At 48.8% G+C, this 25,284-nt stretch overlaps 3 protein-coding genes across 3 annotated transcripts; all 3 read left to right on the forward strand.

The window, feature by feature from the left end:
• Positions 1–61: 61 nt before the first annotated feature.
• Positions 62–10,649, forward strand: mcm3ap (minichromosome maintenance complex component 3 associated protein). The gene is made up of 29 exons (XM_076160523.1): positions 62–151; positions 589–2,166; positions 2,287–2,534; positions 2,645–2,726; positions 2,924–3,065; positions 3,188–3,378; positions 3,470–3,609; positions 3,835–4,032; positions 4,140–4,408; positions 4,573–4,735; positions 4,846–5,006; positions 5,128–5,354; positions 5,450–5,736; positions 5,846–5,946; positions 6,045–6,176; positions 6,310–6,423; positions 6,515–6,667; positions 6,778–6,975; positions 7,066–7,134; positions 7,222–7,356; positions 7,479–7,626; positions 7,716–7,974; positions 8,063–8,160; positions 8,309–8,699; positions 8,824–9,114; positions 9,202–9,331; positions 9,482–9,661; positions 9,792–9,939; positions 10,142–10,649. The coding sequence occupies exons 2-29, from the start codon at positions 702–704 to the stop codon at positions 10,307–10,309; spliced, it is 6,288 nt and encodes a 2,095-aa protein (XP_076016638.1). The 5' UTR covers positions 62–151; positions 589–701; the 3' UTR covers positions 10,310–10,649.
• Positions 10,650–10,766: 117 nt separating this feature from the next.
• lss (lanosterol synthase (2,3-oxidosqualene-lanosterol cyclase)) lies at positions 10,767–17,008 on the forward strand. Its single transcript, XM_076160586.1, has 22 exons — positions 10,767–10,929; positions 11,449–11,617; positions 11,738–11,876; positions 11,964–12,072; positions 12,230–12,351; positions 12,479–12,575; positions 12,671–12,806; positions 12,940–13,048; positions 13,197–13,315; positions 13,399–13,496; positions 13,576–13,603; positions 13,693–13,749; positions 13,844–13,915; positions 14,018–14,068; positions 14,176–14,325; positions 14,416–14,512; positions 15,110–15,215; positions 15,335–15,400; positions 15,491–15,571; positions 15,696–15,866; positions 16,084–16,162; positions 16,254–17,008. The coding sequence occupies exons 1-22, from the start codon at positions 10,916–10,918 to the stop codon at positions 16,389–16,391; spliced, it is 2,208 nt and encodes a 735-aa protein (XP_076016701.1). The 5' UTR covers positions 10,767–10,915; the 3' UTR covers positions 16,392–17,008.
• Positions 17,009–20,456: 3,448 nt separating this feature from the next.
• LOC143008690 (uncharacterized) lies at positions 20,457–21,810 on the forward strand. Its single transcript, XM_076160552.1, has 3 exons — positions 20,457–20,494; positions 20,604–21,352; positions 21,480–21,810. The coding sequence occupies exons 2-3, from the start codon at positions 20,727–20,729 to the stop codon at positions 21,793–21,795; spliced, it is 942 nt and encodes a 313-aa protein (XP_076016667.1). The 5' UTR covers positions 20,457–20,494; positions 20,604–20,726; the 3' UTR covers positions 21,796–21,810.
• Positions 21,811–25,284: the final 3,474 nt, after the last annotated feature.

The raw sequence follows: 25,284 nt of genomic DNA on the forward strand, positions 1-25,284 counted from the left end.
CAATATTTGTCTATTACAGTAAAAGCCTCCTCGTTCCAACCACTAGGTGGCGGTAGCGTCCAATAATGCGCAAGAAACAACAACACGAACAACCGGAAAAGGATAAACTTCCTGTGGTTCATAATATTCTCCACCAGGACTGCATGAAAAGGTAATAACTTTGGAAATGTTTAATTATTTGTGTCGATGTTACGTCTTAAAGTCACTACAATTATTTTTAAGGCGCCACCGTGTGAAGTTAGCTAGAGGCTGTTTTCTATCTCTAACGTCAGCGATATGTTATCATATGCTAACTTAGCCGCTAACAGAAGCTACTTTGTTTGTGTTAACGGTTCAAGCCAAATTGTGGGACGAGACGAGACAACTTTCCTGTAAATGTTTAATTAGAAGACACACAATAACGGCTACAACATTGACGTCACTAAAACAACAAAGTTAAAACGTTGACGTCACGTTTTACATTCCTAAATTATGCATTTTAGGCTCATTTGAATCTTATGAACTTGAATGACCTCGCTAGTAGAATATTAAAAGGTTTCAACTAATTTGTTACTAATCATATTTTACCTTTGTCTCTCTGGGTTTCAGAATGTGACACTGAACTGTCAGAGGAACTTTGGCTGTGATGGATTTCTGCTACATTTAATGTTTCTTCAACACACAAACTAAAGGCGCTGCTCTGAATACAATTTTATTCCACCATGAATCAAAATAATCCCTTCGGCAGTCCGCAGGGTGGAGCTTTCCAGTCTTTCGGACAGCAATCCGCCAGCAATCCGCCCCAAATTGCCGGCTTTTTCCAGGGGTTCAGACAGCCGTCGGCCTTAAATCAGCCCTCACCCATTGGAAATGCGGCCTTCGGACAGCCGCCGGCCTTTGGACAGAACTCTGTGTTCGGTCAGCCGTCTGCAGAGCCGCCCTCCCTGCCTGCAATAAGCCAGGCTCCATCTTTTGGACAGCCCTCCATCGGACAGAGCAGCTCAAACTTTAGTAGCAGTGCCAAACCAGCTTTTGGACAATCTGGTGGACAGACCCCTATGTTCGGGCAGTCCTCTGGATTTGGGCAGGCTTCAGGGTTTGCCCAGCAGGCCTCAGTACTTGGCCAACAAACAGGTTTTGGACATTCTACAGGAAATGCCCAGCTGGCGCCGGCCTCCACCCCAGCCTTAGGGGCCCCAACTCAACTGGGCTTTGGACAGCCGCTCTTTGGACAGCCGATGTCTACCACTACCGCCTCCAGTACCTTCGGCACAGCTCAAAGCGTGACCCAGAGCAGGGGCTTTGGGTCGACTGAATTCTGTTTCAAGCCTGCAAATGAGGTGACGTTCAAGCCCATCTTCAGTGCGAGCCCTGAGCCAGCTAACCCTAAAGCGGCTGCAGTGTCCAGCTCACCTTTTGGCATTGGTGCAGCCCAGACCAGCTCCAGCACCGTTGTGAGTGGCAGCACCACCACCACTGGCTTCTCTCTCTTGCCTGGGACAAAGCCTGGGCCAGTGGGCTTCAGCTTCTCCCAGCCTGCTGCAGCTCCGTCAGGTTCTGTTCAGAAGAACCCGCTAACAGCCGGCATCAGCACTGAACCGGCCAACACTTTGCAGTTCACCTTTTCCCAGCCGGCTGCCCCGTCCAGCTCCAGCTCCAAGACGACTACGACCCAGCCCACGACCCCGTCATCTTTCAGCTTCTCAACAAAAACCGCCCAACCAGAGAAAACAAATGTGTTTGGCAAAAACCCCTTTGGTCAGACTTCAGTGTTGGGTGATGCCAAGGTACAGAAGAGTACAGAAGAGAAAGGGAGTAACCTGAATGAAGCACAAGGGGCAAACGTCTTTGCAATGCGCAAACCCGCCAAGCGTAAGCAGGATCCGACCGCCATCAGCGCCGGTTCAGAGAAGCCTGCTGAGGAAGAGGATGCTTCAGCAGGAGGAAGACAGCCCACAAAGAAACAGCCGATTAGGCCCCACGGTTTATTCAGCAGGGCTCTCAACCAAATGTGGAAGAGCAACGAGTCGGGGAGACGAGAGGCTGTGAAGGAGAATCAACAACAGGCGCCAGACTGGGGAGAGACAGAGAGCAAAGACGTCCAAGCCCAGGAGAACTACTCCACAGCTACACCACCCAGGGCACAAGCACCCATCAGGGAGGTGCTGGAGAAAGCCGAGGAGTCAGGTGAGACACGCTGACTGTGTACCGAGCGTTTTGGAGCGTTAGAATGCAGGGCACAAAGAAAGCGAGGGGAAAGCCTGGAATGTTCCTCTAATCTCCCTACAATCTCTCACACCTCTGTAGATCCAGCAGCGACCCCAGACCTGAAGCTTGAAGCCACGCCCTCTCCCAGGTGCGACCTCCGCACCAAGAGAACAGAGAGCCTCGGCGGCATGTCCCCCTCCGACTGCACCGTCATCCAGTGCAAGAACGTCCCGCCGACCTACAACAAGAAGGAGGTGATCAAGAGGCACTTTGCTCGCTTCGGCAGAGTCAGCAAGGTCTTCTGTCGACCTCCCAATAACCTCGCCATCGTGCACTTTGAGGACCACGTGAGTTAAACCCGACGCGTCTCACTCCTGGCAACGCAACAAAACAATATAGCCGACGTCTAAATTTGTAAACATGTGAACTTGTCTCCTTGTCTCCTTGTCTCTCTCAGGCATCCGCTTTCAAGGCTAAGAAGAAAGGCAAAACCCTGTGTGGAACTGAACTCCTCATCTTGTGGCAGAGGAAGAAGCAGGGTAAATATGACATCATTATCCCTCTGTTCAGGCTCAAAGTCTCACAGTGTTTGGTTATTTCAGTCACATCCTGACGTTCCATCTTTGTCTCACCTCTTACATTACATTACATTACATTATGGTCATTTAGCAGACGCTTTTATCCAAAGCGACTTACTCTTGATATTCATGCTGTTTCTCTGTGTGTGGACTTGCAGGTGAAAGGGGGAAGAGACTCTCAGAAGAAAAGGATCAGGCGGAGGAGGAAGGTCAGGACACGGAGCCCATGCCTGGACCCTCCTTACTGAGATTACCCACATTTAGATCACCTGGCATCAGCAGCACAGCGACACTCCACAGGTGAAGCATGCAGCTACAGCTTGTGATGTGTTGTTGTTATTGTTATTACCAGGTTAGGACACGTTTCTGTCCCTTTGCTTGTTGTTCATTTCTAATGATTTCTTCATTTCTATCTTCTTCAGCTCTCCGGTGAAGAATTCACCCTTGGCCAGGTCTCAGTTTGACAGTGAACTGCAGCAAGAAGGCAGCGGCGACACGCTGAGCTCGGAGCGCCCGGTCCCCTCCTCCCTCCTCCACCTCGTCGGCCTGGTGGCGGAGACGGCTGAGGACAAGTACCGCCTCCTGGAGCAGAGGGACAAGGTCCTGAGACAAGGTGAGGCTGCTCCCAGGTCAGAGTCGACTCGTGTGCACCGACCGCACCGCCTTTAAAATATCTGAACGTTTCCGTGTGTCCGTGTTGGCAGATCGGCCCAAGAGGACGGACCTGGACCTGACCAGAGTGTTTGTGGGAACGTGTCCTGATATGTGTCCTGAGAAAGAGAGATACATGAGGGAAACCAGGAAGCAGCTCAGCACGTATGAGGAGTTCCCAGATACAGAGATGGTGAGGCCCAAATGAGTTTGACTGAGAAATGTTGAACTTCTTGCACGTTAAACATCTTGGGCCAGTTAAAGAAGCTTAAGCAAGAATGCATCAATTGCTTTATTTTAATACATCTGCATATAATATAATGTGTAGGTTGATCTGATTGTATGTGTTCCTGTTACCAGAATATTTCATATATGTTGCTCAAGGCTTATGTCTGTCCTCTGTCTGTCTGGTGTTCAGGTGGATCACACAGCTGCCATTAAGGAGTACAGTCGCTCCTCTGCCGACCAAGAGGAGCCTCTTCCTCATGAGCTGCGTCCCCTTCCTGTGCTCAGCATGACCATGGACTACCTGGTGACTCAGATCATGGACCTAGGCCACGAAAACTACAGGGACTGGTACGACTTTGTCTGGAACAGGACCCGCAGCATCCGCAAGGTGAGACGGGTGTGACCAGGCTGTGAAAGCTGTGGATTCATGTCAGCTTCACTTCCCCTCCCAGGCTCTGTTTCTCGATTCCACCTCTGCTGCTCTGTCACACACAGGATATCACCCAGCAGCGCCTGTGCTGTCCCCACACCGTGTCGCTGATCGAGAAGTGCACGCGCTTCCACGTGCACTGCGGCCACCACCTCTGTGAAGAGCCTATGTCGTCCTTCGATGCCAAAATCAACGACGAGAACATGACAAAGTGCATGCAGAGTCTGAAGGAGATGTACCAGGACCTGGCCCTGTGTAACGTCTACTGCAGCCGGGAGGCCGAGTTCCGCCAGTACAACGTGCTGCTGAAGCTCAACGACGGGGACATCCTGCGGTAAGTCTCCATGGAAACGTACAGATTGTCATCTTGGGTTATCGTCAGGACGGAGGGCAGGACAGTCTGAGCATTATCATCAGCCAATCAGAGGCGTTAGACGTCGCAGAATTAGAGGCTCCATCTTCCTTTTACACACCCACCCCTCGTGTGTGTGTGTGCAGTGAGGTGCAGCAGTTTCGTGACGAGGTGCGTAACTCTCCTGAGGTGAAGTTCGCCGTCCAAGCGTTCGCCGCACTCAACAACAACAACTTTGTGCGCTTCTTCAAGCTGGTGAAAGGAGCCTCGTACCTCGCCAGCTGCCTCCTACACAGATACTTCAATCAGGTCGGTCCAGGATTAAGACTTGACAAAAGCTTGAACTTGGTTCAAGTCTAGAGTTAAACTCCAGCTAGAAATGAAATGTTTTATTTCTGTGTGTGTGTGTGTGTGTGTAGGTGAGAAGCAAAGCTCTGAAGACCCTGAACCTGGCTCACACATTCGGCTACCAGCGCTCCACCGCATTCCCAGTGCAGGACATGGTGCGGATGTTGATGTTCCGCGATGAAGACGAAGCGGCTGACTTCATCGGACAATACGGCCTCAACATCAGTGATGGGTAAGTGTTTACAAATGGGTCATAGAAGTTTTGTCCTAAGGAAATTAAATAGGCTCGATTTGACCCTGTAAAAGAAGCATCCAGACTGTTATGAGTTAAAGAGTAATGTAACCATTCACAGGATGGTTGAGCTGAGCCGGGCGACCTATCAGGAGCCACAGCTGCCGCTCCCGAAGAAGTCTGACATCATCCTGGCAAAGAAGACGGTGCTGACAGGAGTGGTGGTGAACGGAGGATTCCTCCCCAAAGCCCCTCAGCACCGACCCGTCTGCAGCTTTGACTCCCAGAACAAGTACCGAGGGGAGGGGCCTCTGGCTGAGCCCACCCCGAGCATCCTCAAGCCACCAGGTACCGCCTTCCTTTGACTCCTTCACTGGTAAATACTCTGCTCACTGACTGGTGAACTAGTATCAGTGTCTTCAATCTCCTCTGTGTCGCCGCAGCTTACATGGCAAAGGCTGAGGTCACGGCTCCACCCGAGGTCGTGCCACAGGGCCAGCCGGAGAAGCTTCTGGTGGAGCCCGGGTTCTTTGGTCAGCCTCAGGCCCTCCCCGAGCCCGCCACGCCAGCGGTCACAGTGGAAGAGACGGGCGAGACATCTCTACCGCCCCCGCCCCCTTACTCGGCCCACCTGGTAGGCGCTCAGCAGCTGTTCCAGCCCATCGCCCAGCCTCAGCCCGTCAAGCCTCCGCCGCCTCCGCCCAAACCCGAGCCCACGTACACGGATGAGGTGAGGAACGTCTCTCAGCTCTGGTGTCTCGGTCCACATTGTAATTACACTGAACAGCAGCTTGTGAAAGACGTGAATCTCTCCTGATGGTTGTGTTTCTCTCCTGCAGGACATCCTGGCCGTTCTGGACAGTGTGGTTGAAGAGGTCATTAAGGTGGCAGTGACTGAAGTCGCCGGTGCCGCGGCCGCCTATGCCAAAACTGCTCTTGCGTACGTTCAAATAAAGTGAAACCTCTTGTGTGATAAACAGATGGTTTACAAGTTTAAAGAGAAGTAACTCACATCGCTGTCGTCTGTGCTCCTGGCAGTGAGAGCAGCGTACAGGTGGACTCTGTGGTGAACGAGGTGGTGGGACAGCTGCTGCAGGACATGTCCTCCGCCGAGATCAAGCTGGAACAGCAGCGGGTCGCCGAAGAGAACCGCAGGGTTGAAGAAGCAAGGTCAGCTGTCTGATAACATCACACACAAAACACCGAGCATGGTCATGGTGATATGTTTACAATAACTGTATTGTCAGTTTAGTTCGGTCAGTGCAGCTCATCCTCCTTTCTTTACCGTTTCTCTTCGGTCCAGACGGAAGCAGGAGCGCGAGGCGTTCTTGGCCCAGTTCAGCCTCTCGCTCTGCGCAGAGGTCATCCAGGAAGTGTTGGCCCAGAGCATCCAGGAGGTCGCTGCCTCTGAGTTCAAGTAAGACGTTCAAGCAAGCACCTGATGTTGACAACTATCTACTGTACTAAAAAGATCTGTTCCATTCAAATACCTGTCACTGTCTTTTCAGGGAGGCAGTGGATGAGAAAGCGGAGTGTGTGGCTCGATGCACAGAGCAGGTCTGCATGAGTCTGATCGAGGAGACGTTGGAGGCAAAGATCTCGCTGTTGGCCGAAGAAATCCTGGACGTGGAGCTGCAGCGCATCCACAAGTACATCAAACGGTAAGCAAGGGCAGGAATGTTGAATGGAGTACTGGAAGTAAGCATTTTTCGGAGTACCATCCCAGACGTCTGATCTTCTTGCTTCGCTCTCCTCCTCTCCGACACCGTAGGTGGCGTGACGTGGTGGCGGTGCGTCTGCAGCTGAGGAGACAGATGCGAGGTTTCCCTGCAGCTCCTTGCTGCGTGGACCCTCGCTTCAGACTGAAGGCTCTGGCTCCCAGCGCCCCAGTGCCGCTCTCCATGGCTGACCTGGCCTGTGGCTGGGTTGACCTGGGCAACTCTGGCAGGTTTGCCATCTCCAGCACCAGGTACAGCCTCAAAGGTTGATTCAAACTGCTGTCAACCGTGGAATAAAGAGAGTTTTGCTAATCGCTTGATAATTTGTTCTACATCTTAAGGTTGCTGAAAACGAGGCAGGAAGTTGCCCACCAGCTGAGAGTCCACTTCTTCTACCAGCAGCTGCTAGAGTAAGACATGACTTCACCAGTGTGTGTGTTGGGGTCAGCGGTGATCAAGCAGGGTTTTGACTCCTCCTGTCTTTCTGTTGCTCTCAGCGAGTCGGTGTGGGTGCCTTTGGATTTGCCTGCACTGGTGACAGAACACGTCCCCGACCCCCCCGACAGACTGTTCTGGAAAGCTGTCCTCCTCTTACCCAGTGATGACGAGAGCGTGGCCAGCCTGGCAGACCAGTAAGCAGCCACACGCATGCAGAACCCAGAAGTTGAATTCAGCCATTCTTATGAAGCTAGGCACTCACATGTGTTCAAACCTTTGGTGAGGTCCCTGAGTCTGAGCTCTGTTCTGTCTTTAGGATCCTGTCAGACTGGCTGGAGGTGAAATTTGGTGCTGATCAGGAGTCGGAGGTCAAACTGCCAGACGGCACACTGCAGACTCTCTGCGTCACAAACACAGTGCAGGAGAACAGACGCCGCACTCACAAAGTCCACATCAGCGTCAAGGTCAGACTGCAGTGAATCATGCTCATCACTGATCGGTCACCTGAAGCATTAAATAATAACACAGAGGTCACTGTGGTGTGGTTCCCCAGGCGTCCCGCGGCCCTCTGACTGATGACAGCCTGTCTAAAGTAGAAGAATGCTGTGAGCTCCAGGGGGCCAGAGCCTTGATCCTCCTGCTCCCCGCCCTGTTCACCATGGACGCTGGCCAGGACAAACAGGACGTCCCTCTCTTGTCGGCGCTGGTTCAGCTTAAACAGCTACAGCAGGTCAGCACCTGGGACTGCCAGCTGCCTCTGGTCATTCTGGTGCCAGGGTCTGACGACGGAGACACGCGGAAACTTGAAGAAGGTACGGTGAAAGTGAGATAAAGTCTCTGTGTAACAGTGAGTAGTTTGATTATCCTGAAATGTCTGACGCTTGGTTTCCTGCCCCTCAGCGCTCATGCTGCCCACGCTGGTGAAGGAGGGCCTGATATCTGAATACATCTTCCTCTTTATACCAGAGACCATCAGTGACCTGCAGGGCTGCAAACAGGTACCACACACACACACACACACACACACACACACACACACACACACACACACACACACACACACACACACACACACTTAACATGGATCCTGAGATCTTTTGGATTATTCTGTGAATTTGCTTGTTGACCTCCTTCCTCCTTCTCCAGCTGACCTCTGCCATGCGTTGGCTGCTGACTCGCGCCCCACAGAACGTGCAGCTCTCTTGTCAGCCTCTGGTGCAGCTCGTAGAGGCCAGTTTGAACCGCGAGTTCAGTTCCAGGCTTTTTGCCCACCGGCAGGAGCGTGCGGGTGCAGGTCTCCCCCCACAGAGCCCGGCGCCTATCATCCACCTCTACAACGCTCTGATGGCCCACCTGGCTGACTTGGTGTCCTCCCCGGAGCTCTCCATGCTGTCCTGGCCGCCGCAGGAGTTCTGCTCGCCTGATACCCGCAACTTTGTTCCTCATCTGGCCTGGAACTCTGCAGAGCATCTGGCCTGGCTGCGTGAAGCCATCCTCAGCCTGCAGCTCCCACAGTGGAAGCTGCCGCCCACAACTGGTCAGTCAGTGAGAGTATTTAAAAATGTTGTAGTGACTGAAATCACTTGTGTTCCATTTGTTCCCTTGACTACACAAGACACTGATATCCCTTTAACCTTTCTTTCTCCCTTCTTCCTCTCTAGACTCGTGGTCCGAGCTCTCAGCCTCCATATTTGACTACGCTGCTCAGGTCCCAGTCTCACAGCCCAGTCAGGTCCTCCTAATGTCACGGCTGGAGAACCTTCTGGAAAAAGTCCGGCTACAGCACCAGCCTGCAAAAACCCACAGAGCCCTGGAAACTCTGAACAGCTACGACGACTGGGACCAGGGAACGCACCCGGCCTTCCACCAGATCCCCTGGGACGACTTGCTGATGCTTTGTATAGACCACAAGCTGAAAGACTCCAAGATCCCTGGATCACCCGTCTGTGAAGGTGAGGTCATTCAGGGAAAGCTCTTTCTAACTCTGTCCAGGTTAGGATGTCGCCTCCTGTGCCCTGATGGACGCCTCTTATTTCCAGATGCTGTGACGGAGGATGGAGATATTCTGGTTTACTTTCCCTTGATGTCGGTGAAGGACTTCCAGCCACCAGAGGAATGGAGCCAGGCCATCAGAGAAACACACAGAGGGAAGCAGCAGGAGACAGAAGGGTAAGAAGTCCAGCCCAGAGTCCATTGTTTGCAGCTTGTCATTAATAAGAAGAGTGTGATGGAGACCATGATAATCACAATGCTCTCTTGTTTGTTCTTCCCCCTAACCCCACACCTCTCCTTTCCTCCCTGTTCCATCCTCGGGTTTAGTGCGACCTGCTGTGCCCCACCCACCAGTCAGTCCCTCATAAAGAGGTTGTTCTACAATGCGGAGCTTCCCGGGGCCCAGGAATCGCTCCTGTGTGCCACAGACGCACCCACACAACAGGAGCCGCCGGCCCATCTTAAAGTGCTCCAGAGTATAGAGAGGGAGAAGGCTCAAAGCCAAAGGTAGAGCCACAGCGCCGCAGTTAGAAATGTGCATCCATTTACCATCGATGTTTACAGACTATTCCTGTTTTAATGTCCATCACCAGCAGCTTAATAGTGACCTCCCACACACTCTTCTCTACTTCTACAGGTGCATGGAGCAGTTTCAGCGTTGGATGGATACTGACCCCATGGACTCCCTCCCCACACCATGCTTCCTTCCTTCCTCCACCCTCCTGTCGATGCCCTCAGCCATGATGTCTGCCGTGGCCAGGACTGGAGATTCTTCTTTCTCTCAGGTATGAAGTGATGAAGGTCTGGCCTCACCTCACTCAGCAATCTCATCGAGTTTTTGAAGTGCTGCTGAGAGTTCATACAACTTCTGTAATGTTTTAACAAAGATGAAGTCCTTTCAATCACACTAACGAGTCCTCACTTTTTATATATAATATCTAAGTCCAAAGTGCAGTCATCAATATGTTTTACTGTTTCACATTGCAGGAGCCAGACTCGGAGGAAATGCTAGGAAAAGCAGGAGAGTCCAAGATCACACCGGTGTCAATGTCACAGAGACTAAAGGAGCTTCAGAGACAGATACTGGCCAGCCAAGAGGAGGAACTGGCCTACGGGCTGCAGCTGAACGGCCTGCTAAGCATCGTAGACGACTGATGAACTGTTCAGATAATGTTTATGTAATCATGAAGGTGGCTCCAAACTAGGGACAAGTTCAACCTATCAGGGGTTGTATTTGGGTTGCTATGGGGCTGTGCCTTAAAGTGCTCTTTTTAGTAGAATATGTCCTTTTCCTATGGAATGTAGTTTATCCCTTTCTTTTATTTTTATAAAGTGTGATTTTGTATTGTTTTGCTCAAGTGTATAGAAATGTCTGTTTTTAAAATGTTTGTGGCTATAATCTACTTTATTTTGCCGCTTCAGTTTGTTGTTGAAAGTTCAATTTGTCAAAGAGACAGATGTTTAATAAAATATTAAATAAATGATGTTGAAATCAGAGAGTAATGTATTCATCGCAGCAGCGCTCTGATTGGTCGGTCTCTAAGAAAAGGCCCGCCCATTTCCCCGCCCTGCTCGGTCTGTGATTGGACGGCCGTTTCTCTGCTCATGTCTCTCCATGCGCGAGCGTCCTCGGACGACTGTGGAGTTCCCACTGAAAACATTTGACGACCTCTGACAACAAAACAGGCGGAACCTTCAAAACCACAAATATACATTAATTAAGGAGCTGCAGGAGGATTCAACTCCGCATCAAGCACAACAATGACCGAGGGGACGTAAGTGTTGTTTTTATCATTTAAAGATGCAGGAGTGTGTAACTAACATCATGTAGACGGCTTGTCTGTAATATTTAATGAATCGATCAAAAATAGTTGTTTTTAGTTTTGTTTATATTGTAGATACACACACGCCCCTTTCACAGCAGTTCACTCTACACCACGCATGGGCGGACACATACACGGTGCATTTGTTTTATCAGTGTAAACTAAACTTGTCTAAAATACACAGATGAAGCAATTATTATACAAACTAAAAAATAAATCAAGTAGTTTGTCTCCACTTCAACTCAAATTTACACTATAAATGTGCAGAGAAAAGTTCCTTCACTTGAAATCTCACCTGATAGAGGACATTTTGTAAAAAAAACAAAGTACAGTCCTGAAATCACACATACAGTAATGAAGTAATAATGATCATACATTTGTATTGTTGAAGTCTGAGTGGAAGCAAAGTAACCAAACTCACTTCAGTATCTAGATTGTATTTCATCCCATGTTTTTAAATGTGTCTCCAAGGCAGCTGAGGAGGCGAGGGGGGCCGTACAAGACGGAGGCGGCCACAGACCTGAGCCGCTGGAGGCTCTCCAACGTGGAGGGCAGGCAGACCTGGCGCTACCTGGAGGACCAGGACGTCCCAGAGAGACAGCAGACCATGCTGGAGGCCCACGCTCTGGGCCTGGACACGGTGGGAGCAGAGCAGGGAGCAAACCAGATACACCTACAATAGAGGGGAGTTTATACTGAATCGTTTTGAGGTCATATCAGTTGACGGGTGGTTGTTGTTGTTGTTGTGGTCCTGTAACAGAGTGGGTTTGTGTCTGAATCCTCACCTGCACACACGGCTGTGGACGCCGCCCTCAAAGGTATGAACTTCTACCGGCACCTCCAAGCTGAGGATGGCCACTGGGCTGGAGACTATGGGGGACCTCTGTTCCTGCTCCCAGGTAGGCCGACTCCACCCCCACTCCTGTATTTGTCACTGTCAGTGCCTCAGTGTGTGAGAGAGTGTGTGTGTGTGATGTGCGTTCCAGGACTCCTGATCACGTGCCACATCGCTAAAATCCCTCTGGCCAACGCCTGGAAGAAGGAGATGGTGAGGTACCTGCGCTCTGTCCAGCTCCCTGACGGAGGCTGGGGCCTGTAAGTAAAGCTCGACCCCCCTATGCTGCCGCTGGTGTGTGTTTACATCTGGGAATCTCCCTTTTGGTTAAACTGGAATGTGTCCAATCACAGAAATGTATCCAACGTGTCCGCAACGTGCAGCGTCAGGTTGAGTGTGTGTCTTTTCTTTTTTTAGGCATATTGAAGACAAATCCACCGTCTTTGGCACTGCGCTGAGTTACGCCTCGTTAAGGATCCTGGGCTTGGACCCTGACGACCCAGACATGGTGCGAGCCAGGAACAACCTGCACAGCAAAGGTCAGAGGAAGCAAAGAGACACCGTCCTCGTCCAAATGCGTCTCTACCTGGTCCGCACGCCCTGTTCTGCACTCAGTGATCCAGTTTTCTCATGACTGCTCTGTGCTTGTTCTGTTATTCTGTCCAGGGGGCGCTGTGGGGATTCCATCGTGGGGTAAATTCTGGTTGGCCATTTTAAACGTGTACAGCTGGGAGGGCATGAACACGCTCCTACCTGAGATGTGGTAAGTTACGATTCCCTCTTCACCTCCTCTCCTACCCGTCGCCTCTGCCGTAAATATAAAGATTAAACTCCACCTTCTCCCTCAAACCCCCCCAGGCTTCTGCCAAGTTGGATGCCGGCCCACCCGTCCACCCTGTGGTGCCACTGTCGGCAGGTTTACCTCCCCATGAGCTACTGCTACGCCGTCAGACTGGCCGCCGACGAGGACGACCTGGTGCTCAGCCTCAGACAGGTGCAGGACTCACCTCAGCCCTCAAGGGGGCAGCATACCCCAAACAAAGACTCCCTGACTCTCAGTGTGTTTATAATGAATGTATGATGATACCTCAGCAGCTGGAATGTGTGTGTTGGTGTGTGTCCTCCAGGAGCTTTATGTCCAGGACTATGCCTCTATTAACTGGCCTGCTCAGAGGGACAACGTGGCAGCCTGTGACTTATACACACCACACAGCACTCTACTCACCGCCGCCTACAGTAAGCACACACACACGCACACACACACAAACACACACACACACAATGAAAGAGAGACAAATTATGGCCAAAACTATTTAAGGTAATTTTTGGGGATAATAAGTGTATGGAAAGTAAAAATAACAGAATCTTCTTGTTCGTGTCTCAGTGCTGCTGAACGTGTACGAGGCTCATCACAGCGTCGCTCTGAGGGGACGAGCCGTCACAGAGCTCTACGAGCACATCCAGGCCGACGACAGCTTCACCAAGTGCATCAGCATCGGACCGGTGAGAGAGCTGAGGCCTCGGCTGCTGTAGGATCAAATCCAAGTGTTCGTTAAACTCCAACGGCTCTTTGTTTGTCTGCTCAGATCTCCAAGACGATCAACATGCTGGTGCGCTGGTACGTGGACGGCCCCTCCTCTCCCGTCTTTCAGGAGCACGTGTCCAGGATCCCAGACTACCTCTGGTCAGTCACTCAGCTCTAATGATTCAGGATGGATGTGTAGGGTGACACATGTAGCTCATAAACAGTCTGCTCTCTTTAGGTTGGGCTTGGATGGCATGAAGATGCAGGTGAGAGCTCCCTCTGCGTTCTTCTCTTCTCCTGATTCTGGTTTGTGATGGATCTTGTCGATGAATGAAACATTTCTGTCTTTCAACAGGGGACAAATGGTTCTCAGCTGTGGGACACTTGCTTTGCTGTCCAGGCCTTTCTTGAGGTGATGGCTCAGATTCGCTGTCTTGTTAATGTTCAGGCGTAAGATGATGCAACCACCAGATGATGTAATGTTTTACTCTGTGTGGGTCCGTTAGGCAGGAGCCCAGGACCACCCCGGCTTGATGGAGTGTCTTCAGAACGCCCATCAGTTCCTCACCATCACACAGGTACAGAAGTGTGTCAGTGTAGGACATGATCAGCATCCTCTGCATCTCATTGTGACTCTAGAGCACCAATGAGCTCTTTCCTGATGCCTGCCTCTCCTCCAGATACCTGAGAATCCTCCAGACTACCAGAAGTACTACAGACAGATGAACAAGGTAAACAAATTGTGTACAGGAGCAACTTTGTAAGGACAAAAGTGTTGCTGTGTCGTGTTTGTATCTGGTGCATGTAAATGTGTGTGTCTCTGTGTGCGTCTGAGCAGGGAGGTTTCCCCTTCAGCACTCGTGACTGCGGCTGGATAGTGAGCGACTGCACAGCCGAGGGTCTGAAGTCTGTGATGTTGCTCCAGGAGCTCTGTCCGTCCCTCGGCCAGCCCGTGTCCTCGCAGCGCCTCTACGACAACGTCAACGTGGTGAGTCTGAAGACATGCGGCGGCGTCACACCGCAGCTTGTTTCTCACAGCGTCGCACGTCTTCACTTCACCTCCGTCGTCTTCTCGTAGCTGCTGAGCATGAAGAACTCTGACGGCGGCTTCGCCACGTACGAAACCAAGAGAGGAGGGAAACTCCTGGAGCTGCTTAACCCCTCTGAGGTGTTTGGTGAGTGACGCAGATGTTGGTACCCATTCAATCGTCTCACCACTAGAGAGAACTCTAAGGCGCCAAAGGTTTAGAGTTTAATTTAACTGTTAAAGTGCCACCAATATCAAAAAACAAACAAATAAAACTTTAGTTCATGTCCCCTCTGATCCCAGTGAGTCAGACCCTGACCAGACCTGCACTCTGACTCAACCTGGAGACCAGAGAGGGCCTGAAACAGGGAAGCTTAGAGCCAAATACCAACCTGACCTTTCTGCTGCGTTGCAACATAGCACAGTTTAATATCAGCGTTATGTCGCAATGTTCCTCCCTCTGCCAGGAACGGATGAGGGGGCGGATTCACCCAGTTTCAAACCAAACGTCAGCTTAGCAAGAATGAAGGGAAACATTTTAAACTCTGAGAAATGATTTTGTTGGGTCACGACCCATGAAAGAGAACAGAACCCTTCCACTAGAGAGCAGAAAAGGAATCAAGTCAAAACACAAACAATAATGAAATGATGTGCTGTGTGTGCTCTCTCTCTCTCTCTCTCTCTCTCTCTTGCTCTCTCTCGCTCTTTTTCTCTCTCTCTGTCACACACACTCTCTCTCTCACAGGTGACATCATGATAGATTATACCTATGTGGAGTGTACCTCAGCTGTGATGCAGGCCCTGAGGCACTTTCAGAAGGTTCACCCCGACCACCGCACTGAGGAGATCAGGTACACACACACCCATACACACACACACCCATAATGTGGGTTTAGTACTTATACTGGCAAAAATGTAAACTGTTTAAAATCCTCTCAAAGATCTCAAAGTGAATCTGTTTCCTCCTCAGCTCCACGCTGAGCGGAGGCCTGCAGTACTGCCGGAGGAAGCAGAGGCCTGATGGATCCTGGGAAGGGTGAGCTCACACTGCTAACACACAACCTCCCCTATCACAGTTCACATTAACGGCGTAGATGAACATGGGCGCTCCTCTGCTGGTCTTCAGGTCGTGGGGCGTCTGCTTCACCTACGGGACCTGGTTTGGCCTGGAGGCGTTTGCGTGCATGGGTCACACCTACAGGGACGGGTGAGTCGCTGCTCTGACGCTCCATCGCTCTTCGTCTTCACTTCTCATTTGCACATCTTAGTGAAAGCCTCCTTTGCTTCTCTGTTCATGAACTCCATCCCTCTCCGGCCGTGTGGCTCCTCAGGGACGTGTGTGTGGAGGTGCAGAGGGCCTGTCACTTCCTGCTGGAGCGCCAGATGTCTGACGGCGGCTGGGGGGAGGACTTTGAGTCGTGCGAGCAGCGGCGCTACGTCGAGAGCAACGGCGCTCAGATCCATAACGTCTGCTGGGCTCTACTGGGCCTCATGGCAGTCAGGTAAGAGGAAAAGACACCTGACCCTGACTGAATGAGACGGGTTTGAGTTTGAGTTTGGGTTTGAGTTTGGAACCTATAACAGCGTGTGTGTGTGTGTGTGTGTGTGTGTGTGTGTGTGTGTGTGTGTGTGTGTGTGTGTGTGTGTGTGTGTGTGTGTGTGTGTGTGTGTGTGTGTGTGTGTGTGTGTGTGTGTGTGTGTGTGTGTGTGTGTGTTCAGACATCCTAACACTGAAGCCATCGAGAGAGGAATTCAGCTGCTGATTGACAAGCAGCTGCCCAACGGTGACTGGCCACAGGTGAGTGTGTGTGTGTGTGTCCCGTCTCAATAAACCCCTCCGACACTTTTGGGCAGTTTGGGCGTTCATGTTGTCTGTGTTCCGTCCCCAGGAGAACATCGCAGGCGTGTTCAACAAGAGCTGTGCCATCAGCTACACCTCCTACAGGAACGTGTTCCCCGTCTGGACGCTGGGTCGCTTCTCTGCCCTTTACCCCCTCAGCCCTCTGGCAGGGAAGGTCAAGCTGTGAGGGTCAAAGGTCAAGGGTCATGGGAGGGTCAGACAGACCAGACAATGATCACATGTCGCTGTTTGTTGCCGTCCATCAGTGGCTCATAACACATCAGCACTCAGATGTGTGTTTCCCTGTAGATACAGTAACATGTCAACATCTCAGCTGGGCTCATTCTGCAGAGTTAAGCTTTGGACAATCGGCTGCTGCTAAAGAGACACAGTGATGTGTGTGTGTGTGTGTGTGTGTGTGTGTGTGTGTGTGTGTGTGTGTGTGTGTGTGTGTGTGTGTGTGTGTGTGTGTGTGTGTGTGTGTGTGTGTGTGTGTGTGTGTGTGTGTGTGTGTGTGTGTGTGTGTGTGTGTGTGTGTGTGTCTGTGTCTGTGTCTGTGTGTAAGCATTCATCTCCATGTTGCCTCAGTTGGACCTCAGTCATTCTGGTTGATCAGAATAAAGACTTGTTTCATATGGAAGTAGATTCAATGAATGTACTTTTGTTTGCACATTTTGAAAAAGGAAAACACAACATTAAGATGATGCTGACTGATGAGAGTTGGTGTTAATATGGATTAGAACATTTCTACATTTTAAGTGTTTATTAAGAAATCAACAGTATGATCCAGTAATGCAGCCACAGCACCAAAACAGAACCCTATCATTTGAACGTAGTGAGTGTAGTATTAAAAGTGTACTTAAAGAAATCACATTCTTGATTTATTGTTGTAAAATAGTGCGTGTGTGTGTGCGTGCGTGCATGTTGTGAGAGTGTGTCATTTAAACGCCTGATTGAAGATCCTGTGACCGACCACACACTTCCCTCTCTCTCACACACACACACGCACACACAGTCGTGCCCGGGCCGTCTTGTGTTTCCAGTCTTGAGTGTAATTTGATAAGAAATTCACCTTCAACACACCCAGCATTCTTCTCTGGATATCAAATTTGAACACACACTCAACGCTTGAATAGAAATGTGGTTGAAGCTGTTAAGCTCAGTGTTGATTGTAGGGGTGGGACTGCAGCCAAAGTGCCATATTCTAGACGACCATGAATTAATACATAAAGTTTGAGCAAATTCACCACTGTTGCTTATTAAAGATCACAAACACACACACGCACACAAAATGAAGGAGGTGCAGTAAATGACCTTCAGAAATCTCCAGACCCTGCTGAAGTCTTTGGCTGCGTGGCCGGCATGAACATACAAACATTGACGCCCGTGCTGGCTCATATTTGCAGTCCTAAGTAGAGTCGACTCAGATAAGGAACCTGCACCTCCTCCGCCTTACCAACACACACGGCGTAGTCAAGGATTTTCATAACACTCCTCCATGCAAAGAGTGACTCATTTGCTCCAGAGATTGTAAGGGTAAAGATAGAGGAAGAGGAAGGAGGAAGAGGAGGAGGTCATATGAGCTCGGGCGGTGTTGTCCATGTGTGTGTAAGTGTGTAAGTGTAAGTGTGTAAGCGTCTCTCACAGGTAAACATGTTGCACTTCTGACCACGAGGAAACAGATTTACACACATGAGCTTGATGAACTTCATATAATAATAATATCAAAATGCTCATCATTGCTAACTACAATGGATATGATGTGTGTGTGTGTGTGTGTGTGTGTGTGTGTGTGTGTGTGTGTGTGTTTGTGTGTTTGTGTGTGTGTTAGACTGCACCGTGGAAGACCACCAGTGAAGAAATATTACGAATCACCCATAAACTCTAATGAAAAACAGATATTTGCTTTAAGAATAGGTCAAGATGAAACACAACCTGGTCTTTGTGTCGCTCCCACACACACACTTGCCGCCCTTATCAAAACCCCCTGACTGGGCGTTGGACTGATGTGGATATAAAAGGGCTGAGCGTTCCTTCAGAGCTGCTGTGGACCTGTAACACACACACACACACACCCAACACACAGTAAGGTAAGATCTGATCTCTGACTGTGTATGCTTTATATCAGATTGCGGTCAGGTTTGATTTAGCATTTTTGTTTGTATTTATTTTCAAATCCTTTTCAGGGTTCCGATCTGAAATTTTAAAATGTGGGGAAACAACCAAGGTAAGTAGGACGTTTCTTCTTATTGTTCATGTTCTCTTTCAAACCTACTGACTGCTTTACGTACCTGACATTCATGTTTTCAACTCGTTTGTTTGAAAAGGAAACCAGTATCCCTCTGGTCACCCTAACTACCCTCAGCCAGGAGGAGGAGGAGGAGGAGGAGGGTACCCACATAACCCAGGCACTGGCCCTCCTCAGCCTTATGGTCCACCTGGAGGCCACAATGTTGGACCACATCATGGTGGCCCTGGAGGTCATGGACCCGGCCCTGGGTATGGACAGGGTCCTGGTTATGGACCCGGTCCTGGGTATGGACAGGGTCCTGGTTATGGACCCGGTCCTGGGTATGGACCTGGTCCTGGGTGTGGACCCGGTGCTGGTCATGGACCCGGTCCTGGTCATGGACCCGGCCCTGGTCATGGACCCGGCCCTGGTTGTGGACAGGGACATGGACATGGGCATGGCCATGGAGAGGGACATGGACATGGGCATGGCCATGGAGAGGGACATGGACATGGACATGGACATGGAGAGGGACATGGACACGGACACAAGCACAAGCATAAGCATGGTCACATGCATAACAAGTGTCACAAGAGAGGAAAGTGTCATGGGGTAAGATCCAGTTACTTTATTATTCCAGACCATAGTTCAGAAACAACCAGAGTGCAGAACTTTCAGGTTAAATCTGTTGCAACTGAACTTGTCTGTAATATCAAGTTGTGTTTGTACCCAGAATCCTCACAGACTGACGTTATGCTTCTCTGCTGTGTGTCTTTGCTGTAGTCCTCCAGCAGCTCCTGCAGCAGTGACTCGGACTAGATGACTCCTGGGTGGAAGAAAGGATGAGACTCCTGGGAACCTTCATCCTTCTCTGATAAACACAAATCCCTGATTTTGATCTCATTTGTACCTCCAAAGCTTCACCTTTTCACAGAAACAGGGCCAACAAAAGCCTAAAGATGAGCGACCTTGTGTCTGATTGTTGCAGCTGGGCGTCCTTTTAACACATCAGTCATGGAGAGACTGTTATTCCTCACCTGTCCACCAGATGTCTCTTCTGAGCGTCCAACCGAACCCACACACGTCAGCTTGTGATGTTTGTCTGCTCATGTAAATCACACCTTCTCCTCCACCTCCTGACCTCTTTGTCTGCCTCACCCATTAAAATAAATTGTGGACTTACACCGAGGTGATGCTTGTTTTGTAACTACTGTGTTCTAGCTTGGAGATCAATCAGAACAGTGTGATAGTACAAAGTAAACTCAACTATCTGGGGTCCTGGTTGATGGTCGGACCATGAGAAGAAAGTGTAACAATCTGGACATGGGCTTCATCAACATAGAAACGCCTACCAACCAAAATCTGCAACAACACATTTGATAAGCTCTCTGAACGCCAAACACACACACACACATTTTGTATGATATACATCAGAGCTCATCAACTGTACAAGAAGTATTTGAGAACTTAAAGCAGCTATTTACTTTAAGAAACCAATGAACTAAACTTGTCAAACTGAACCCAGGATGATTTCCATGTTGCTACAAAGTCTGGAGTGCGTCACATTTTTACACACACCTTCCACCCTCAAACAAAACTGGTTGGTGTGTGTGTTCAGGCACCGCCCCTGATGATGGGGGTTGGGCCGTCTCTGCCAGGGTTTGGCTATAAAACGACTGAACATTTCTGCAGAGCTGATGTAGATCTGCACTCAACACACAGTAAGATACAGTAAGACCTGATCTTTATCTCTCTATGCATGAAATATGTCTGTATATGTCCAGATAAATGTATTAAGAGCACATTGAAGTTAGATTTTGTTTTACATTACTATGTGTCTTTCTCACTGCTGACATGATTGATCTGAGAACACTTTCACACACGCCACACCTTTAACATTTACATTTTCCTTAGATTCATCAGAGTACAGCTCTTGCCGATTTTCTATAAAAGTCTGCTTTCCTTTCTTGTGTTGAGAGATCAGTGTGGAATTATTTATGCTTCCATCCTTTTCAGGGTTTGGAGACAAAATTTTGAAATGTTTGGAAACAACGACCAAGGTAAAGAGGATGTTTCTTGTTATTGTTTGTGTTCTTGCTCCTTCTTTCATACATGCTGACTGTGTTTATGTGCCTGACATTCATGTTTTCTAAACATTTGTTTGATAAGGAAACCAGCATCCCTCTGGCTTCCCTGGCTACCCTCAGCCAGGGGGAGGAGGAGGAGGAGGATACCCACAAAACCCCAGTGCCCCTTCTAAGCCATGTGGTCCATCTGGAGGTCAACAACAGCATGGCGGCCAAGGGGGCCAAGGGGGCCACCAGGCTCACGGCGGCCAGGGCGGCCCTGGTTATGGACCCAGCCCTGGTTATGGACCCAGCCCTGGATATGGACCCAGCCCTGGATATGGACCCAGCCCTGGATATGGACCAAGCCCTGGATACGGACCAAGCCCTGGATACGGACCAAGCCCTGGATACGGACCCAGCCCTGGTTATGGACCCAGCCCTGGTTATGGACCAAGCCCTGGATATGGACCAACCCCCGGTTATGGACCTAGTCCTGGTCATGGACCCAGTCCTGGTCATGGACCCAGCCCCGGTTGTGGACCAAGCCCTGGTCATGGACCTGTGTCTGACCACGGCCACGGTCATGACCACGGCCACGACCATGGCCACGACCATGGCCACGACCATGGCCACGTCCACTGTCATGGGCATGGATGTGGGCCTGGATGTGGGCGTGGACGTGGACGTGGACGTGGACGTGGACGTGGACACGGGCATGGACACGGGCATGGACACGGGCATGGACACGGACACGGACACGGACACGGGCATGGATGTGGTCGCAGGCACAGACATAAGCACGGTCACATGCATGGTCGCTGTCACAAAAAAGGAAAGAAGTCTCACGGGGTAAGATGCTTATATGTTACCATGTGTTACCATAGTTACTAATATTATTGAGCCATTCAGCCTGTTAAACAAGCACATGACCACAGACTGACATGATGCTCCTCTGCTCTGCTCTCCTCGTCTGTAGTCCTCCAGCAGCTCCTGCAGCAGTGACTCGGACTAGAGGACTCCTGGGTGGAAGAAGAGAAGAGACTCCTGGAAACCTTCATCCTTCTTTGATACACATAGATAACTTCATTTATTCTTTTTGTGAGGTTTTACAGGTCAAACTAAACCCTAAAGATGAATGTCCCACTGTCTCACCTGTCACCTCCAATCCAAACCACCCCTTTGTTGCCTGCACATCCATAACCCCTCTGACCTGTTTGACTGCTTTCATCCATTTTGGCTTTGCGTGTCTGTCTACTCTGCGGCCGATAATAAGCCTGCTTGAGATCAAATAAAGTTTTACTCTTTAATTTTCTGTCTGCTGCCTTTTCAAAAATGTAGACTTACACAGGAGTGGTGATTGTTTTCTAACTGTTATGATCCACTTTGGACAGAACGGTGTAATGTTACAGAAATAGAAGATTTTACCTTGAGTTGTATCTGGTCATGTTTGTAATATAGGAAAATACATGAGAGTGACGTTTGAGATTATCAGTGGAAAGTATGTGTGTGTGTACGTAACAGGACCTGAATGTTGTCAATCCAGCTTGGCAACAAAACTGAATTTAGCAGGGTCACAAACAAAACAAGTCTATTCAATTATAGCATATGCATAATGTGTGATTCATCTTAAAGTTCAGTGGGAGAGAGCCCAGATAAGAGCTGGGAGATTCTCATGGCGCCTTCAAGAGAGTGATGGGGCAGCAGAGGAGAAGAGAAGATGGAGAGAAGAAGCTGGAAAAGTTTAGGATCGGGCCGTGTCAGCCAGAAAGCATGGTGGAGATAAGAAGTGGGAAAGGGATGAGCCGGGGAAGATCAGGAAGTGGCGAGAGGCCGGAAGAAGCAGAGACCGAGGGATGGGCCGCCGGAAAAGCAATGAGTTTGGAATGAAATAAGATTAATGGACCTGAAAGCGCAGTTCCTTCAAATTTTGCAGGGGGCGTCTTTAGATTTGAGCTCTCAGGTCTCAATGTGACCCATGATCCAGAAGACCACACAGCTGGATCAGGGAGCTGTGGAGGAGGAACTTCTGCAGGATGAGACTTTGTTTCAGGCTTCATCATATCATATAAGATACTTGTTTGTTAGTTTGATAGTGTATCAGATACAAGTGCAGGTGTGGTTGAGCGGTTGAATGTTATCTGCTTTCTTACCTTTTCAAAAATATGTGTGTGTGCACGTTTATATGGACATTTTTCCAGTGAATGGGAGTGAGTCACTAAAACATATAGACCTGACAGTGTGTTTATGTGTGTAGCAGAGCGGCATGCAAAGCGCACACAAAGGAGCGCACATTTCTGAAATCCTTTAACTGCAAACAACAACAGCAGCTCTCATGTCAGTCATGGTGCATCTGCTTTCACTCCTTTGTTTGTTTGAACGCTGGCTTGCTGTGGAAACTTCAACCCATCCTCTCCTCCCAAACTGAGCACATTGTGTTCTTTGGGAACTTTTACACTCATATCCAGGTCTCATCAATGGAACCTGATGTTACTTTTTGTGGCTTTTGTTGCTTTTTGTAGTTTATGCCGTTTTTTTTTATTTAACACAACACGAGTTTGATTGACGTCATTAGGAATGTATACTCTTCGGATGTTTCCATGGATGAGCGACAGGACTGTGGCGGGGGAGGGGGTGTGGTTAGATGTTCTATCAGGACAATGGAAACAGGTAGCTGCTGTATCTAATTACTGATTAAGCCTAACACACAAAGAAATCAAAGTACTGCTCACACACACACACACACACACACACACACACACACACACATGCACATAATGTTAATTCTAACCTGTTATCATTGAGTCATCATGCATTGCATCTCTATTGTATATCATCATGGTTTTCATTTATGATTATCCTCCTTATCTTCCTTATTGCTACTGTTCATGGTTATTGTTGTTATTGTTGTTATCTTTGGTAATGCCTCAAGCACCCCACAACCTTTTTATTGTATATATTCTAAATTATATTATCCATTATCTATTTATTATTATTGATCAAGTAATCGTCTTAACAACTGAAAGATGAACTCTTTGAGTTTTTGTAATTTTGGACTCCTCTGTGTTTCTGTCACACACTCCTCTCCCCTGATAACATCGCACTTTGCTCAGGTATGAGGAAACACATAGGTTTGACAGCAAGAGCCATGCTGACAGATGTGTGAGCACAGATATGAAAGTTACTGTGTGTGTGTGTGTGTGTGTGTGTGTGTGTGTGTGTGTGTGTGTGTGTGTGTGTGTGTGTTGGATTGTATAAGGTTGACCTCACACACCCTTTTAGGGCCCTGTATTTGATGTGGGTGTGGGCAGAGGCCCTTGTGATCGGTGTTGGGCGTTTTTTTTATCAACATGTGGGTGCCTATAAATTGTGTGCAGGTCTTTGCAGAACCAGTGGACTTGTGCTGCTGTGGATCTGCACTGTAACACACAGTAAGTTCTCCTCTGGTATCTATCATCTGTGCCTGAAATAACTGCAAAGTTTTCATGAATTTCTGTGTTTGTCTTTTTTGAGGTTCTGCGGTGAAATGGACAAGTGTAAAGGTAAACACGGTTCTGTCTGCGTCTGTTTTTATTATCTGCGTATTATTCAGTTTGACTAAATATTGACTTTTAAATGCAGTCATTTAGTCTGTTTTCTGTTTTGCTCCATCAGATAAATCCTCAGGTCACTGTCATGGTGGAAGCCATGGATCTGGGAAGGAATGTCACAAGAAACAAGACGGCCATGCGCACGGAGGGTGTGACAAGAAAAAGCACAAGAAACACAAGAAGGGGCACGACCATTCCAAGTGTCACAAGAAAGGGAAGAAGGGTCACGGGGTAAGACGAGGGATTTCACTATGAAAAGCAGTTTGTCTGTTCTATCTGACCCGTACATAATACAACTTAAACACTTTGATGATTGATTAAACTGATCTAATTCTTACCCTTTGTCAGGTATTTAGACATAATGTTTTCATTTCTCATAAATTTATGGAAAATTATTTGGATTTTTTTCTCTTACATTTTTGATAATCTGATGTTAATCTGGAGTTGATATTTCTTCCTGGTATCATCAGTGCCTGACATTCCCTCTGTTGTGTTTGTGTTTGCTGCAGTCCTCCAGCAGCTCCTGCAGCAGCAGCAGCAGCAGCGACTCGGACTAAAAGAGACGAGAGCCTTTATCTTTATATGCAATAATCTGAAAGCAAATCACCTGCATCCATGATCGTGTTTGTGTGCACAAAAGTTCTATGCTGATTCCCATGAACAATAAATTAAAATAAACTTTACCATGAAATCTTTGGACTTTTTATGATTTCCTTCTTTCAGTCTTAGTGTTTATTGCTCAGCGACCTGTTAAGTAGGTCACCTTTATTTACCTCCAGAAGCCTGACTGAACCCAGTGTGTCACACCCGGAAGATCAGTTTGGTAGCTGAGGTTATAAAAACAGCTTCACTGATGGCTGCTGAATCTGATAAGAAAGTAGAAATTCGTCTTGTACAAATCAAATATTTACCTTTGTCAAAACTAGATTAATGTCTTTGCAAACCTGTCAGACTTTGCGTTCTGTGAATAATGAAGGGCAATAATAAAATATATAGCTTTGCTCCTGCATGGCAATGGTGTTAATCAGCCTGTTTCTTTCTGCTGTCACGTGGTAATTGCTGTAATTGAAAAAATACAACTTTTCATTCAAAGGGCCAAATAATTTTATTCAACTAACAATGAATGTACAAAACTATTGAAGAATGTACAGCGTGTGCATTATATTTACAACCGGCAGAGGGCAGTGTGGGTCT

The sequence above is a fragment of the Genypterus blacodes genome, unplaced genomic scaffold (genome assembly GCF_046128005.1).
Source record: "Genypterus blacodes isolate CSIRO-AG114 ecotype Tasmania unplaced genomic scaffold, CSIRO-AGI_Gbla_v1 ptg000106l_1, whole genome shotgun sequence".
Classification (NCBI taxonomy): Eukaryota; Metazoa; Chordata; class Actinopteri; order Ophidiiformes; family Ophidiidae; genus Genypterus; species Genypterus blacodes.

Coding starts and splice junctions, on each gene's coding strand:
- lss (XM_076160586.1), top strand. Junction 13,604..13,692: donor TGGATGGCATGAAGATGCAG/GTGAGAGCTCCC, acceptor GTCTTTCAACAG/GGGACAAATGGTTCTCAGCT. Junction 14,069..14,175: donor ACTACAGACAGATGAACAAG/GTAAACAAATTG, acceptor GCGTCTGAGCAG/GGAGGTTTCCCCTTCAGCAC.
- LOC143008690 (XM_076160552.1), top strand. CDS start 20,727: ATGGCGGCCAAGGGGGCCAAGGGGGCCACCAGGCTCACGGCGGCCAGG. Junction 21,353..21,479: donor AAGGAAAGAAGTCTCACGGG/GTAAGATGCTTA, acceptor CCTCGTCTGTAG/TCCTCCAGCAGCTCCTGCAG.
- mcm3ap (XM_076160523.1), top strand. CDS start 702: ATGAATCAAAATAATCCCTTCGGCAGTCCGCAGGGTGGAGCTTTCCAG. Junction 3,379..3,469: donor GGACAAGGTCCTGAGACAAG/GTGAGGCTGCTC, acceptor CCGTGTTGGCAG/ATCGGCCCAAGAGGACGGAC. Junction 7,357..7,478: donor GTGGCCAGCCTGGCAGACCA/GTAAGCAGCCAC, acceptor TTCTGTCTTTAG/GATCCTGTCAGACTGGCTGG.